At 37.7% G+C, this 16,576-nt stretch overlaps 1 protein-coding gene across 11 annotated transcripts; it reads right to left on the bottom strand.

Moving 5' to 3' along the window:
• Window positions 1-1,039: 1,039 nt before the first annotated feature.
• On the bottom strand, window positions 1,040-16,489 carry LOC103987165 (tRNA (guanine(37)-N1)-methyltransferase 1). Of its 11 annotated transcripts, none has more exons than XM_065186556.1 (11): window positions 16,120-16,489; window positions 14,002-14,099; window positions 13,618-13,722; window positions 8,594-8,654; window positions 8,323-8,398; window positions 6,594-7,095; window positions 6,407-6,502; window positions 5,654-5,776; window positions 5,119-5,225; window positions 1,702-1,776; window positions 1,040-1,405 (listed from the first exon to the last, which is right to left on the bottom strand). In XM_065186556.1, the coding sequence occupies exons 1-11, from the start codon at window positions 16,425-16,427 to the stop codon at window positions 1,331-1,333; spliced, it is 1,626 nt and encodes a 541-aa protein (XP_065042628.1). In that variant the 5' UTR covers window positions 16,428-16,489; the 3' UTR covers window positions 1,040-1,330. The 11 variants fall into 11 exon arrangements, with proteins under 11 accessions (XP_065042628.1, XP_065042629.1, XP_065042630.1 ...); XM_065186557.1 differs by having other exon boundaries at window positions 6,407-6,490; XM_065186558.1 differs by having other exon boundaries at window positions 8,335-8,398.
• Between the last annotated feature and the right edge of the window lie 87 nt (window positions 16,490-16,576).

Here is a 16,576-nt window from a genome sequence, read left to right as displayed (position 1 = left end):
ATTATGCAAAGAAAAAAACTTTAATGTTAGAATCGAAGTCAAATAACAATATATGAAGATCAGGATTTCATACCTTTCGATATCATTCAGAAAATATTTATTTGATCTATAAACATATCATCATTGGATCCGTAAGATGTAGCAATATCGATCTACAAAGAGAATTAGACTGGGCTTCTCTTCTTTTTTTTAATGCTAAGCTACAGTGCCTATAGTACCTGACGTGAGCATTGACGGTGACGGACTCTTGCCGTCGCATTTGAGGTCACCGTTGATGGCTCGAATCGTGGGCACAAATCCTTAGCCGGAAGCCATGAGCAAGTGATAGTTGTTCATCCAAAACCACAGGGCCGTCTTGAAGGAGACAACGGGTTCTTGGCCATGGTTTCCAGGGCGTCGAGGTCGTCGAACCCGATGCTGTTGCCGGCGAGGCGTAGTTGAAGTTCCACAAGAGCTGAAGAGGGCCGTGGCCGTGGTAGTTCTTCCCCGCGACGCACGGCCACTGGGTGTTGCTATTGTCGTAGTAGCCCCTCGATGCGCCATTGACCTCCTCTTGTGGGGTATTTATAGAGGGAGAGAAGGTTTCGTGGAGGCAATCATCCATATCAGAACATCACCTTCCTCTCCTCAGTGTTGTTCGCGTTCATCTCTGGCGATCTCAAACTTGGACAAAGGCCAAGTTTCATTCTGCATGGTCTTCTTACGCTGGATTGGCCAACAATGGTGTGGCAGAAAAGAACTACTTCCGTTCGACAAGTGGTGGAAGGATTCCAAATGCCGATGATTGAAATGAGGTCAAAGGTGGCCTTTCATAAACTAGTCCATGATCGTTGGATGGTCTCTTCCTACAAATAATATATCTGTCCATGATCCTTGGATGGTCTCCTCCTACAATAATATATCTGTAACCATGTGATGTCTGTCTTTCCTTCCTCAATTCACACAAAATAAAGCTAAATCAGAAGTTTAAGTGATACACTCTTCTCAAAAGTCACAGAAACATTTCATGTCTGCCTTTCCTTCCTCAATTCACACAAAATAAAGCTAAATCAGATGTTTAAGTGATATACTCCTGTCAACAGTCACAGAAACATTTCATGTCAGACTTTCCTTCCTCAATTCAAACAAAATAAAGCTAAATCAGATGTTTAAGCGATATCCTCTTGTCTAGGTTAGAACTCATGGTTTTCCAATCATAGTTATAGTCAAAGATACATCCGACACTATAAAGCTGGTATATAGTTCAATACCGTCAAACTTCCGTTGGGCGCTGATACATCTCCGGCAAAGTTTACTCATTATATAGTTATTTTATCCATATCAAGCTATTTCATTCAGCACCAACGTTATTAACATCTCGGCAACAGGTCTCTGTTGGTAGCTTGAAGCTTAAACAGAACATAGCCTGAAAACATAATAATAGGGAGAAAAGGTTATGCAATTCAAAAAATAATGCAAAAAGACAATGAAAAAAATCAGGCTCTTTGCAGGTTATTACAAAAAAATATGATCAACAGGATAAAAGAAAATAAATAATCGAAGATTTAACTCCTGATAATTTTAAGTCGTCACAGTAATTGGATGGAGTATGTTGCTTGGATTCTAAGGCCCATGCTAGGTCTGCCGCCCTAAGCTGTGACCACAATGAGAACTGGAATTGAAAACGACATATTTAGAAAAGTAAACAATGTATGTTAATACCTTGTTGGGGGCAACGTCCCTGACCCGTTGGAAAATTGGGTCTGCTATTTTAGTACTCAAAAGAGACTCTGCTTTCTGCAAAAGAAAGAGATCAAAATTTTCAAAATCACTAAATAAATGAATTAAAGAAACTGTGCTGCAGCAATTTGAGCAGATATTTATGAAAAGACTGTAGGTTGGCCTTCCACTTCAAATGAAAAAATTGGTACAACTGGAAGAATACTTTCGATGTATTGAAAAGAAGAGAGAAAACAAACGTAATGCAAATGTATTGTGTATGATAGGAGAAATTAGACAATTCCAGGTATGCTGACATAGGCAAATCATATAATGGCAGCAAAAAGACACTGATCTCATTTAGCCACAAAGATTATCCTCAATGTAGCTTTATTGATGGCTACATCAGCAGACAATCCAAGGATCATCACATTTTTCACTATTATCTCTGATCAAGCCTTCTTAATTTCCACCACCTCTCCAGATACCACCAATCCGAAGTCTAAACCAAGAATTTGATTTTATCAGTATGTCCTTGCAGCAACATACTGACACAGTATATCATGGGCTTTGCACCAACCAACACAAGCCAAATTTGATGAAAGGGGGTGCCAATACACCTGTAACACCAAATGAAAGTCCATGCCAATAAAATATGGCATGCCTGGCGCACCTCAATATGGTCAGTCCAAGCACTATTTTAAATGGTTTGCTTTCATAATATAAGAGAACAAAATCCTTTTCAACCTTCTCTTTTTGTTGAATGCAGATAAAAGATACCAAAAGCTTTTGCTTTCTGAATTTTCTGAACTTCAGTTTTAAATGCATTTCAAATATTTTTCAATGAATGTGGAACTTGCCCTTGTTAGTTTTTGTTGAGATCAATGAATCAAACAAGGGAACATTGTTTCGACCAGACCGATACAAAACAAGCTAATGTACTGGTCCCAGTATGAATTCGATACACGGGACCACTCAAACGGGGGCAGTCCAGTTCGCCATATTAAATAAAATACATCTGCTTGTGTCCTAATGGCGTCTCATGCTCAAGCTGGACCCATCGTGAGATCCTTTGCCACACATCGCCACAGCACACCGCCACCACCTACCAGTGCATGCTTCTTCTCCTCCTCTTTCCTCCTCTTCCTCTTCTTCCTCCTTCATCGTCCTCTTCCTCCATCACCTCCTCTTCTTTCTCTTCCTCCCTCTTCTCTTCTTTCTTTCTCTTCCTTCACCGTCACCTCTTCTTTCTTCCTCCTCCTTCCTCCCCTTCCTCTTCTCCTTCTACATCTTTCTCTTTGAGTTTTTTCTCTTCAAATCACCAGTACGTACTGGTGTACCAGATATTGGTACACCGATACTAAGTGGCACGTACGGGTACGACCCAAACAGTGATACGGGTCCGATATCCAAAACGGTGGTCCTTGAATCTAATCATACTTTATGTTATAGTATCTAACACTTCTTTACATTGATATACCAGAATCTGCTGTATTTGACATATTTGCTACTCTCATTAAACAAATAATATTAGCAGCAAATATAAACCAACTTATCTTAACAAGATCATTAGATTCATCCACAAATAATGCAGACAGATAGAAATTAATCTGTGGTGTGGTGCAACATGTAGTAATCAAAAGGTCAATTGTCTCACCCTATATCGTCCATATACAATTGCTCCATCATAGATATTCAAATCAAATTAAAGTATCTTTCCAGGCTTTCTTTCTTTCTAAAAAACAACATATTTTATGATGACCTTTCAAGCAAACAAATATTATGTGCAATTCTTTCTTCTTTTCTCTATGTTCCTTTTATCAATTGTCCATTAGGAAAGAGTTAAAATTATATAGTGGTCCTTTTAAACATGAAACCATTGTAGTTTTATCGAACATTGACTTGACATCTTATTTGTTGCTTAATTGAGCTCTTTCCTAAAGTTTTTATGGCTAGGAACTATAATTTCTTAAAATTTTGCTCTTGATATCATATTTGTTCTTGTATACATGTACCACAAAAGATTTTCCTCTATCCATTGGTTTTCTTGGATATCTTAGATTTATTAGTTTGTCAAACAGAATAAGAAACCAAATTAAATCTTTATTTCACAACTTCTCTATATACCTAAGTATATCCAAGGTTGAATCTAGATGATGTCTTACAATAAGCTATCAGATTTTGAATTGTTAGATTTTATTCTTTCGAATCCACCTGAGATCAATAAAACCAACTGAATTGTTTAAGCGATATCCTCTTAAACAATCCAACCATTTTTGTTTTCTGGATAAGTGGCACGATCACCATCCCAATTCGAAAACCTTCTTAGAAACCAAAAGTAAGGTGCCAGCCAAAAATATAACTCCGAATACATTTCATGCAAAGGCCTTGTATGACATGATCAGTAGTAACACATAATGGAATGTATTATACACTCGCTGTCCTGCACATGCACTGCATGTAGTTGTTTAAACCCTGCCTAAACCCCAAAGAAGAATTATTGATATATTTGGTCTTTGGCTAAAGAGGGACACAATTAGGTTACTGTTTTCAAGTTTAAAAACATTTGTGTACCTATCGTTGTGCCAAGATCCAAACTATAGGATATGGTTAACAAAAGTTATGTCTAGTGACTACAGGATAAAAATGACAATAGGACAAAGATTCACATGTCATTCAGTAAATTTTGGAAAGAACCAACAACTTGGCATAGTTACCAGCAGATTTCTTTTATCAAGTGTTGCACAAGCCCGACAGTGAATCTGACTAAAAATCTTAAGTCCTCTCGGCATCAGATATGCAAATGTAGGTACCTCAGTGAAATTTTACTCTTACACAAAAAGAATTACCCATTGAAGCACAGCAAGTTGGTTCCAACCTTCTTGCAATCTAAAATATCCTTGCAGCTATTATAATTAGCTTCCAGCAGTTCCCGACTGAAACTGGTGTAATACTACAAAGTACAAACTGTAAGCACACAGGCTTATCCAGTACCAAGATCGAATAAAAAACCTTAGCTTCACAATACCACTGGATGTAGTTCCCTCTGTGTACATCCCCTGACTGTTACTTTCTTATATAACTAATAGTTAGTTACTTTCTTTGTTCCTTATTTGCATGATTAAATAAAATTTAACAAAAATAGCAGGGAAAGACACTAGAGAAATACTAAGATTTGAACTGCAAGCCCCTTTATGGCTTGATTAAGATGTCTAATGTGAACTGTGGTGTAGACTTTGAATGATTAAACTTTTGCGAGCTAATATCCTGAGCTTTGAGGATCAATAAGAAAGAAAAGATATTTTAGTTTATTCAAATTGAGAAGGTAAAATAGTTGATTAGAAAGTTTTCAGAATTAGCTTATACAAAGTACAAGAACACAAACAATACAAGATCATAAATCACGTGTGAAGGACTCACAGATAATATTGATTCTTTGGTTTCAGTTGATCGAATGAAGCAATAGCAGTGTATCCAAGGTAAAGACCCCCTCCAGTGTTCCCTTTGAATAAGGCCCTTAAAGACATCTGTTTGGTCATTCACCATTAGTCAAGAAGATTACAACAATAATAGTCATGCATTTGTCATATTTCACAAGTAACCAAGTAGATATAATCCAAGTGAACAAAATACCAAGTAATACTAACCTTACTAGATATTATAATGATAACCTCATCAGAGATAAACCTACATAAAAAAATAGCTGCCTAGGAATTGCACGAGCCATCGAAGATCTATCAACTTTACAAACAGGACCAAATTAGGTTTAGGTGTATTCATCATGGAGATGGAGGTAAAATATATTAGACAGCCAATGTAGACATGTATATCTGTTCTCTAAAAATTTTAATCACTGCATCTCCAATGGTACTGCACCTTATAACATTCTGTATATGTTAGCTGGCCAAACCATTTCATTCAAATTCCAGTAAAAATGATAAAAACAAAAGCTCACCTAAAAAATCCAAAGCAGAAGCTGGAAGATTCATGATTACATGGTCAACATGCTCCCATGGCCTAACCACTGTTAAATGGAAGCCTCTGATTCTCTTGTTGGTATTCCTATTTCCCTGAAACACTGCAATTACAAATCTCTCTTCAGCAATTTGATCTAAAGAAGAAACCATAACTATATAACAAGAATTGGAAGGCCAATAGGATGGTAAATATTTCTCAATGGCAATTTCCACAATTATTACTACAAGATATTCAAGATGCCAGAAGTGAGGCAAGGAGATGTGTGACTACACTCCTCAGAAAGGGTCTCCTTAATTAGGCAGCTCTTGAGGTATCATATTATGTTAAGGTCTGTCATACTTGTGTGCTCAGTATGTAAAGGAAAAAAGAATCGGTTTCACCCTATCTACATGAAAGAAAGTATTTCACAAGAGATGCTTTCTAATTACAGGCAAAATTGCCGATAGAAAAAGACTTCCGCTCTTGTTTCTCAATAACAATATTCGGTAATCAAGATCTCCATACTATTTTGAAAACTATATGTTAACAATAAGAGTCCATCACATAACAATACAAAGTTTAAGACTAGTGCTATTAGTCTAAGTTGTAGCAGAAAAGTAATTACTGATGTTTTAATACAGACACCAGTTTGACAGGCTGGACAGGGACCATTATAGCAGGAACATGGAGTTATTTAACACGAAAATTTTCTGAATTTAAATAAATACTCATACACAGTCAGCAAACATACCTTCGCTAGCCTTGTCCAGCTGTCTTTTAACAGCAGTTTTTTTTTTTACAGAATCTTGATTATCTTTTCCAGCATTGAGCATTTCTAGGGTAACAACTACAATATGGTTAACAGTTATTGTAGGAGTAAAGGGGAAAACACATGCACCTATTCTTGACTTAGTTGTGAATTCCTCCGGTATCCGTACCTTCTTTTTCATCGGTTGCTAATTTGTCGTAATGATCTTCATTTGAAACAGCTTCTCCAGTTTTTTGCATACCATCAGAATCGGGCACTGTCATTACATGGTGCATGAAAGCTCTTGCATCCATGTTATATGCAAAAACACGCTCCTCTACCTTGTTAATATTTGCATTAATCCGTAGATAATGAACACTATCAGGATTTAAGTCGTTTGCATATACATGGCAACCTTTTCGTGCTGCTGGAATGGAAAAAGGACCTATTCCAGCAAACATATCACAAATTGTCTCTCCTCTTTGGAACAATGAAACCAAGCGAATGTGTTCATGTTCAAGTCTCGAGTTCCAATAGACCAAGCTATAATCAAGTTTAAATGTAACACCATACTGCTTTACTTCAGTGACCATATCACTTTTTCCTGCTAGAACTTCAAAAGTTGGCACTCGAAACTCATTTGTAATGGTTCCAATTTTATTCACCACAGTTTGAATTATTGGCTGATTTTTCTGCATGTAGGAGCAATAAAAGAGAGATTACACAAATCTTAATTTAATTTTGCAAAACAATCAGAGGAAGAATGCTATTAGCATTCAGCACAAATAATTCCTATTCACTGTTGATAATGGGAAAGGAGCAATTGGAATATCATGCTGTGCATATATAACACTTGAAATGATCAGGTGAAGAAACACAGATACACCATGAACGAGAGAGAGAGAGAGAGAGAGAGAGAGAGAGAGAGAGAGAGAGGAATCTAAAGTTAATAATTTCTGGTAGGAAGGAGGCAGGACAAGCAATACATTAACTTTTGCAAACAAGTATCAGTTGTTCATCCAGGTCAGATGATACATGTGCTAATCTAACTTGGGTGCACATAACTTCTACACTAGGGATTCACTGTTTTAAGGTGCTCACCAACCTAGGAGCAATTATACATAATTATATGTTAATATTTGCAATTGGAATGGTCCTTAATTAGATAAGCTAACTCCAGAAATTCTAGGATTCAGCATATCTAACGTTATCCACTGGTAAGTCTGTTCTTTTGATGAGAGAAACAAAAAGTATGATAGTCTAATATACATGTGCACCTATGAATTTTTGCAATTAGATATTGACACTGTTAAGCCATTCCTATTTGACTTTTGATGTATGGACTTTTTATCAAGTATGGTGCAACAGAAAAAAGAGACAAAATGTGATGGTTACACTAATTAATGTGGTTTTGCATTATACCAGGTACCTCACATCACATGATATGTGAATGACCTAAGAACAGTAATACTGATTGGTCATCTTAGCTCACCAGTGAGTAGTTTAAAATATAGCTCCAGCATAGGCACACTTCTTGGTTGTTCTTTAACAACAGTGCTATTCATACATAATTTGTCAAATGCTCACAAGCTTAAGAAAAATTTGGTAAATGTTGTTGGTGGAATGGTGTTGGGAAGATAACTTTGACCCCATCAATGGGGTTGGATGGTGTTGGGAAGGGGGTTGGCTACCACAAAGAGAGGATCCTTAGCTGGGGATTGACAAAGACGGTGTTAAAATAAATATCTATATCTGTGATTATAACCCTAAACTTATGGCATTGTACATGTCTACATCTCCTTAGACATATAGCTGTCTATTGCTGTGTGATGCAAACAAGAAGCTCTAAGCTCATTCATGATTAGAGAGTATCTGCATGAGGCAGTTATATACAAGAAAAAAAAATCAGTAAGACATACATCATATATAACCTTTGCGATGACATCCTTATAAGGAAGTTGGTCTTCTGTCAAATTCAGATGAGCAACATGTCCTGTAGAGTGAAAAAATATATTTTGTTAATATAACAAGCCTCAGCAAATTAGACGCTGCAAATAGAAGGGTCAAATTCAAAAGTAGAATAAAGAATTTTTGACAAAGTGAATAATCATCTTCATAAGTCATAGATAACAAAAACTTGCATAAACCTTAAGAAGTAGTAGAATAACGGATACTAAAAGGAACTTAACTACTGTTTCAAAGGAAGTTGGTACCTCCATTCCATGGGGTAGTATTTGCTTTAAAATATGATCTGCAACAACAGAATAAAGGTTTAAAACAAATTATTCCTATATGCATGTTAGACAACCAGAGATTATCAACAGCTTATTATTCTAGGTTTCAAATTTACCTTTAATCCCCTATATACTTGATATATAATGAAATTTCAGTTTAATTGGAAAATGTCAGATTATCATTCTACCTTCCTGATGGTTCACCCATCATCTGCAATAAACAGGATGCTAAGATAACAGAAATGGTCTATGGGTGCAGAAAAAGATGGAGGCTGTAGCAAGGGACTAGGTGCAATGACAAGAAGAATAAGGCCATGTCAGCAGTCATGAAGATACACTGGCCAAAATGGCAATGTATTAGATGATTATGGAGGTCGACACCAGGCAAATGATAATGGTGGGTGACAGCTTGCATTGATGTAGATGGAGGTGGTGCTGCAAGTGGCAGCAGCCCTGATTTGTTAAACGCAGTGATTGCAAAAGGCGCTCGGGCGCTCGCCTAGGCGCTCGGGCGAGGCGAGGCGAGGCCCGAGCGCCTCGCTAATGACCCAGGCGGCGCGCTTCAAACAGGCGCCGCCTGGGCGCTCGCCCGAGCCCAGGCGCTGGGCGCTTCGGGCGAGCGCCTGGGTAAACCAAGGCGACCGAACCAGAATTTTAGGTCTGGTTCGGTCCTGGTTCGGTTGTTAGTTGGTTCAATCGAACCAACTAAACCGATATAACCCCAACCCTAACCCTAACCCTAACCCTAACCCAACACTAACCTGCTGCCGCTGCCGCTCTCGATCCCGATCCCGATCCCGATCGCGATCTCGTCGCTCGCTGCCGCTGCTCCCCGCTGTCGCTGCTCACGCCTCCTGCGAGCCCTCCCGCGAGCCCTCCCGCTGCTCGCGCCTCCCGCGAGCCCTCTCGCCTCCTGCGAGCCCTCCCGCGAGCCTTCCCGCTGCTCGCGCCTCCCTCGAGGCCTCCCGCTGCTCGCGCCTTCCGCTCCCTTTCCCGCTGTCGCTCGCCGCCGCTGCTGCTGCTGCCGCCGCCGCCGCTCGCCGCTGCTGCTGCCGCCGCTCGCCGCCGCTGCTGCTGCTGCCGCCGCTCGCCGCCGCTGCTGCCGCCGCTCGCCGCTGCTGCTTCCTCGTTTCTCCATCAGGCTTAGTATACTCTTAATATTAAGTTTATTTGAATTTTGAAATGATTAATTTTTTGTTAATAGATTAATTATATATTATTTTAATTTTAATGTTATTAATTTTTATTTATTTGAAATTATTGTTAGGTTTCAACATAAATGGCAAGTGCAGAAAGCAACTCAATAGAGTCTCCAATGGTATCAAAAAAAGATCCTGCATGGAAGTATAATTATTTGAAGGATCCGAAAGATCCAAATGCAGTGACTTGCATATTCTGCGATAAGACTACCAGAGGTGGTATTTTTCGTGCAAAACAACATCTAATAGGAAATTTCAAGAATGCAGCAGCTTGCAAAAAATGTCCACCTGAGGTAAAAGAAGAGTTGCTGAATTATATGAATGAAAAGAAGACACAAAAGAATGAATCTTATGGGAATTTACCAGAAGACAATGTTGAACATATCAGAGATGAAGAAGATTATTCTACGAGTATTAACCCAAGTGAAAAAAGAGTATACGACAAAAAGGGAAAAGAAGTTATGAGTACTAAGAAAGGTAGAAAAGGACCGATGGATCTATATATGCTTCAAGGATCCCAGAAACAACAAGGGCAAGTAGGAGGCTCAAAATTGAGACAAACAAATATAAGTGATGCTTGTGATAAAGAAATAAGAGGAAGAACAATTCAGCACATTGCTCGCTTCTTCTATCAGGCTGGTCTTCCCCTTAGTACAACTCGTTTAGACAGTTTTAAGGATATGATTGAAGCTATTGGAAGATATGGTGCAGGATTAAAACCTCCAAGTTATTATGAGATGCGAGTTCCATTGCTGCAAAACGAGTTGAATTATACAAATGACTTACTAAAGGGTCATAAAGAATCATGGGCAACACATGGTTGCTCTATTATGTCAGATGTTTGGACTGACAGGAGGCGCAGGAGTATAATTAATTTTATGGTTAATTGTTCTTTAGGGACTATGTTTGTGAAGTCAATAGATGCTTCATCTTTTGTAAAATCTGAAGACAAGATATATGATTTACTTGACAACTTCGTGGAAGAAATTGGAGAACAAAATATCGTTCAAATCATAACCGACAATGGAAGCAACTATGTTTTAGCTGGTAATATTCATCTTTTGATTTTGTTAATTATTTTATCTTCAATTAAGTGTGTTAAACTCTTAAGTCTTATTATTTTTGTTATCCTTTGTCTCAGGTAAATTGCTTGAATCAAAAAGACAACACTTGTATTGGACTCCATGTGCAGCACATTGTATTGATTTAATGTTGGAAGATATTGGAAAGATTTTAGAAATCAAGAAAACCTTAGAAAGGGCAATTTTTGTTGTTGGATTTCTTTATAATCACATTGGAGCTTTGAATATGATGAGAGAATTTACAGGGAATAAAGAATTAGTGAGACATGGTGTTACCCTTTTTGCTAATTCATTCTTGACATTACAGAGCGTGCATCGTCAAAAACATACTCTGAGAAATATGTTTACCTCTGAGAAATGGGTGACAAGCAAATGGGCAAAAGAAGCAAAAGGCAAGAGGGCTGCTGATATCATCTTAATGTCATCCTTTTGGAATCATGTAGTTTATATATTAAAGGTAATGGGCCCTCTTGTTCGAGTTCTTCGGTTGGTGGATAATGAAAATAAGCCTGCAATGAGATATATTTATGAGGCTATGGATAGAGCAAATGAGACGATTAAAAGATCCTTTAATGAAAATGAAGAAAAATATGAGAAAATTTTTACAATCATTGACGAAAGATGGAATTGTCAACTTCATCGTCCCTTACATGCAGCAGGATATTATTTGAACCCTGAATTCTTTTATAAGATTAAATCTATTGGATTTGATGCAGAAGTTTTGGGTGGGTTATATCAGTGTGTTGCAAGATTAGTTCCCAGCATTGAGGTTCAAGATAAGATTATTCATGAATTATCTTTATATAAAAATACTGAAGGTCTTTTTGGAATTCCAATTGCTGTTCGATCCAGGACAACTACCTCTCCAGGTATTAATAATTTGATATAATTAATTTTATATATATTATGTTACTATGTTATTGCTAATAATAACATAAATTTTGCAGCTGAATGGTGAAGTCTATTTGGAAATTCCACCCCGAACTTACAGAAATTTGCTGTCAAAGTACTTAGTTTGACATGTAGTGCTTCGGGTTGTGAGCGAAACTGGAGTGTCTTTGAGCATGTAAGTATTACTAAATATTTTTATTTTAATTTATTTATTTATTTAGATATATGTATTAATATATTTTTAAATTATATGACATGACAGATTCACTCGAAGAGAAGAAATCGGTTAGAACATCAACGATTACACGATCTTGTTTACATAAAGTATAATCAAGCTTTGAAGACTCGTCATGATTTGAAAAATAGATTTGATTCAATCTCATTGCAAGATATTGATGATTCAAATGAGTGGTTAGTAGGAGAAATGGGTGCTAACTTGCAAGATGCTGAAGACGAGCTTGTATTTGAAGATGATAGATTGACGTGGGGAGACGTGGCAAGAGCTTCAGGTGCTGGAGAATTACAAACATATACAAGACATATGTCAAAGAGAAAAATGAGTGCAAAAGCATCAAGCTCGGCTCCTGCTATTGTTGAAGACATAGAGAATGAAACATATCTTGATGAAGAGGAAGGAATCAAAGAACAAGAGGAAGAAGACGAATTCAATGAAGATGATTTGTGTGAAAATGACGATAATGTTGATTATGATGAATGACTTTGATGTAAAATTTTAATGTTTTGAATTTTGAAACTTTTTGTTAATGTGACATTGTGATTTTGTATCTTAGATTTTCTTAATTTAATAGCATATTTTTATTTAAAATTTTAAATAATTATATTTTTTTAATTATATTATATATTTTAATATTTTAGCGCCTCGCTTCGCTCGGGCGAGCGCCTAGCGCCTCGGGCGTTTTTGGACCTTGGCGCCTTTTGGCGCCTAGCGCTTTTTAAATCACTGGTTAAACGCGATGAAGATAAATGTAGCAGAAGTAACGATGGAGGCGAAACTGGGAAAATTTGTGAGTGGTTGTAGAGGTTGTATATGCCAGGAAATAGCATTGGCTGGAAGAAGTATGGTATATTGGTGTAAGTTTTGCAAGTAAGGTAAATGGCCAATGTAGGAAAAGATAAGGGATTCCAGCGAGGAGGTAGCAAGAAGACCACCCATGGTAAGTGATCGTTGCAGTGATGTCAGGAAGAAGAACGAGGTTCAATGTTGATTTTAGTGGTGGAGTACAAAGGTAATTGCGAATCTCATAATTAAGGAATTCGCTAGGTCACATTCTATAATACAGGGAAAAAATGAATTAGGTTGCACAAAGAGTATAAGGTAGTGAGTTATTTCCTTAGAAGGTCCACAACATTCACAGATCAAGCGTTAGTTACAGAAAGTAGCATCTTCACACTTGAGTAGTTCTGAAAAATACAAGACTTGATGAATTATCAACCAAGTGTTTTCTAAGAACTGCAAGGTCTCCAGGTCGTTGCCTTTTGGTAAATGGGTATTATCAAATGCAAGGCCATACTCTTTAATGCTTCACCCATGGTGGCTCGTAGAATAACTCTTACATAAGGCATTTCATATTTTATTTTTTTTCATGGTCTTAGGAAAACTGCTAATAGAACGTAATTTGGGGGGATGAAAACCTGGAATTAAATTTAAGGATGAGATTGTAATAATCCTAATATTTCCATGATCACCTAATTGTTTGTATATCCTCAACGAAACAGGGCAAAAATCCACATCAATGAACTACAGTTAATAAGGTGACTAAACATGAAGAGTGCCAAATGCAACTAACCTGCACCCCAATATGAATATCCTAGTGTTAATGAATATGGCACTGCTTCAATGTTGCATAGACCCTTTAGGGGATCCAACACATGACTTGGAATTTCAGATAAATCTGTACTAGAAACAAGATAAAATTGTTAGCTGAAATACATGAGAGAAGATGCTTAAAGACAACAATGAAACAGCATATATTACTCTAAATAAAGAAACAAATATTGCTATACTCTCAGGGGACTTAGTTCCTTTGTTTAATTTTTCCTGACTAGTGTCTCTCTGAATAATCATAGCAGATATAATTGCAAAAAGAATAAACACAAGAAATAAACTAGAGCTTGCAAGCTTTACAGCTGCATGAAATACCAACTTCTAATATTTAGGCATAAAGCCTCACCAGAATTTTGTATCTTTTCAGATAGTATGACAAGACGATTTTTCTCACTAGTTGGATCCTCAACAATGGGTTTGATACGAGCTCTGTCCAGCATATATCTGCAATGGATAACATTTCCATACTTTAAAAGTGAGGACAGCCTGCTTCGCAAGTGCAGGTGCATTCTAGATATTGGCCCAATAACTAATTGTGTAACTATCTATATTTAAATAAGCAAAAAAGACAATAGCCTACATAAAAATGGATAGATGGTAGAAGGGATGATAAGTATCATAGATACTATAGAAAGACAAACATCTATTCCAAAATAAAGTGTCGTCATTTTGGCTGTCTCTTTGTCTCACAATCTCTTGCTATGAAGAATTGAAAACCAACCTGTATTGCCCCATATAAGTGAATAAAATAATGAAAAAAAGGAATGTATATGTTCTGTATCAAGCTAACTCAATTCAACGAAAAATTTTATTTTTTAAAAGCATCATACTATATTGCTATAAGTTCTAATACCAATACTTGGTCAGACTGGTAAATTTGATTGATATCTAAATCCTTGCTTGTCTTATAGTGTCATAAAAACGAAGATTGCCTAGTGAAATTTATATGGCCAAACTGAGTACATTAATTTGTTAGCAGCTTCCTTTAGGCTTAGTTGGGTGTGTATATCACTAAACATGACACCTGAGTACCACAAAAAAAAGGTAGGCTACAGGCTACTTACGCTAAACTTTGAGGCTTCCAAATTGGTCAATTATAGGATTCCTCTTCACCTAATTCTAAAAGAAACGTAAGACTTGAGCGTGCTACTTAGACCAAAATTCTCATTTGGTTTCCACTATTCAATATCGTAACCAACTTAACTACCACAAAAACTAAAATAAGAGATTTCTGTGAATAAAAAAGATGATTTAGGAGGTAAAAAGAAACACATTTGGAGATAAAAGATGGATTTGTAAATCCACCGAAATGGATCTGTAAGTATCCACTTCGGTTGTGCAGTCCTACCGCCCTTATGCATTATGTCATTAGGGTTCAGACCACATAATAGTCGCATAGGATTATACTGGGCCATATATAGCTTGTGCACCCTCTTAAATTTCAAGCAGTTCTAGAGTTGTTTGGAGGAGAACCCTAATATTAGTGATTAGAGATTCTACTAACACTGAATAGAAATAGCACCATAAATCAACAAAATTGGCCAAAACAGTGAAACTGGATTTTTAAGGTTTAAATTCAATGTCTCAGTTTACACCAGCAATTTAAAACTCTCTTGGCAAAACCTACTAGAAGAACAACATTGTGCAAGTCAATGAACAATTGTTGCTGGCTTTATATACTATCGATGGACCTAGGTAAGTCCTATCAATGTCTCACCAACTTTGCAGGGATGCTTCGTATCAGCCAATTGTTAAAGGGACTGACCTCAAACTGGGAATATACAACAGTAATGTAAATGCTGTACTCTCTTCATATGTGATGTGTCAACTCAGCTTTCTACATTTCAGTTTATATATATAATTCAGCACCTCAACTGACGAAAGTAAGTCATTCATGTAAGCCTTGAATCCACTGCAAGATATTGTCGTAAGCTTCTTATGCTTGACTTGCTACCACCAATTGACAATGACCAATTCAAAGTGACCCAAAGTGACTATGCACCATCTCTTAAAATATTGATTGAAACTCAAGAAAGACATCAATTCCCTAATTCTTCTCCTTATAATGAACGTTGTCATATTGTATTTCTCTTACAAGACTCCTGTGAGGATCAATTGATCCATCCCTAGGTGGCCTCTGACTTTGTATGCTACACTGTGTTATAGTTTTTCACATCGAATAACTAATAATCCATTTAGTTGACATCCAAACACAATTTTTCATCCGTTAGCGTCCAAATACAGTTGCATGCTACACTGTGATCCTATAGGCAAAGAATAGGTTCATCCTTTATGATTCTAAACAAATTTTTCGTCAAATTATAATGGTGCGTCGCGTGATTCCTCGTTCATAACTCTCTTCAACTCATAAATATTATTTCTTGAATTCCAACATGCCATACCAAACGGATGAAACAAGTTAGTAAAGAAGAATGAAGTATATTTCAACGGTTATAGCACTCACCCGTGGAGGAGGCGGCCGACGGACGTACAATGTTCCCGTGGAATCCGGAGAGACCAGAGCTGGAGATTCACGTCAAATTTGCTCTCATCCAACAACGACACCTCCGCCTCCCTTCCCCTGTGCTCGTCCGCCTCGGATAGAGGCTTCGTTGCTACTTGACAAGAACCGACCTCGCCTCGGCTTGTCGGATTCGTGCCACCGTCCTTGGGTTCCGCCGGATGGGCCTCCCGGGGTGGGCACACTGAGCCGCCCCCGGTTAACAGGACGGCGGTGCGGGCGGCAGAAGCTTCGCCAGCCGCCGCATCCATGACCTACGGAGAACGACCGACCTGACGCAGAGAAATGGGTACGGGTTTTCTTGAACCGCCACACCGACTCAATTCTGGAACATAATAACCGAACCGGTCTACTTAATTCTTGATTATAAAACCGAACCGATTCCGGTTCGACCCGGTCA

Source organism: Musa acuminata, chromosome BXJ1-6, assembly GCF_036884655.1.
Source record: "Musa acuminata AAA Group cultivar baxijiao chromosome BXJ1-6, Cavendish_Baxijiao_AAA, whole genome shotgun sequence".
NCBI classification, from domain to species: domain Eukaryota; kingdom Viridiplantae; phylum Streptophyta; class Magnoliopsida; order Zingiberales; family Musaceae; genus Musa; species Musa acuminata.
This window is presented reverse-complemented; position numbering and strand designations above follow the sequence as displayed.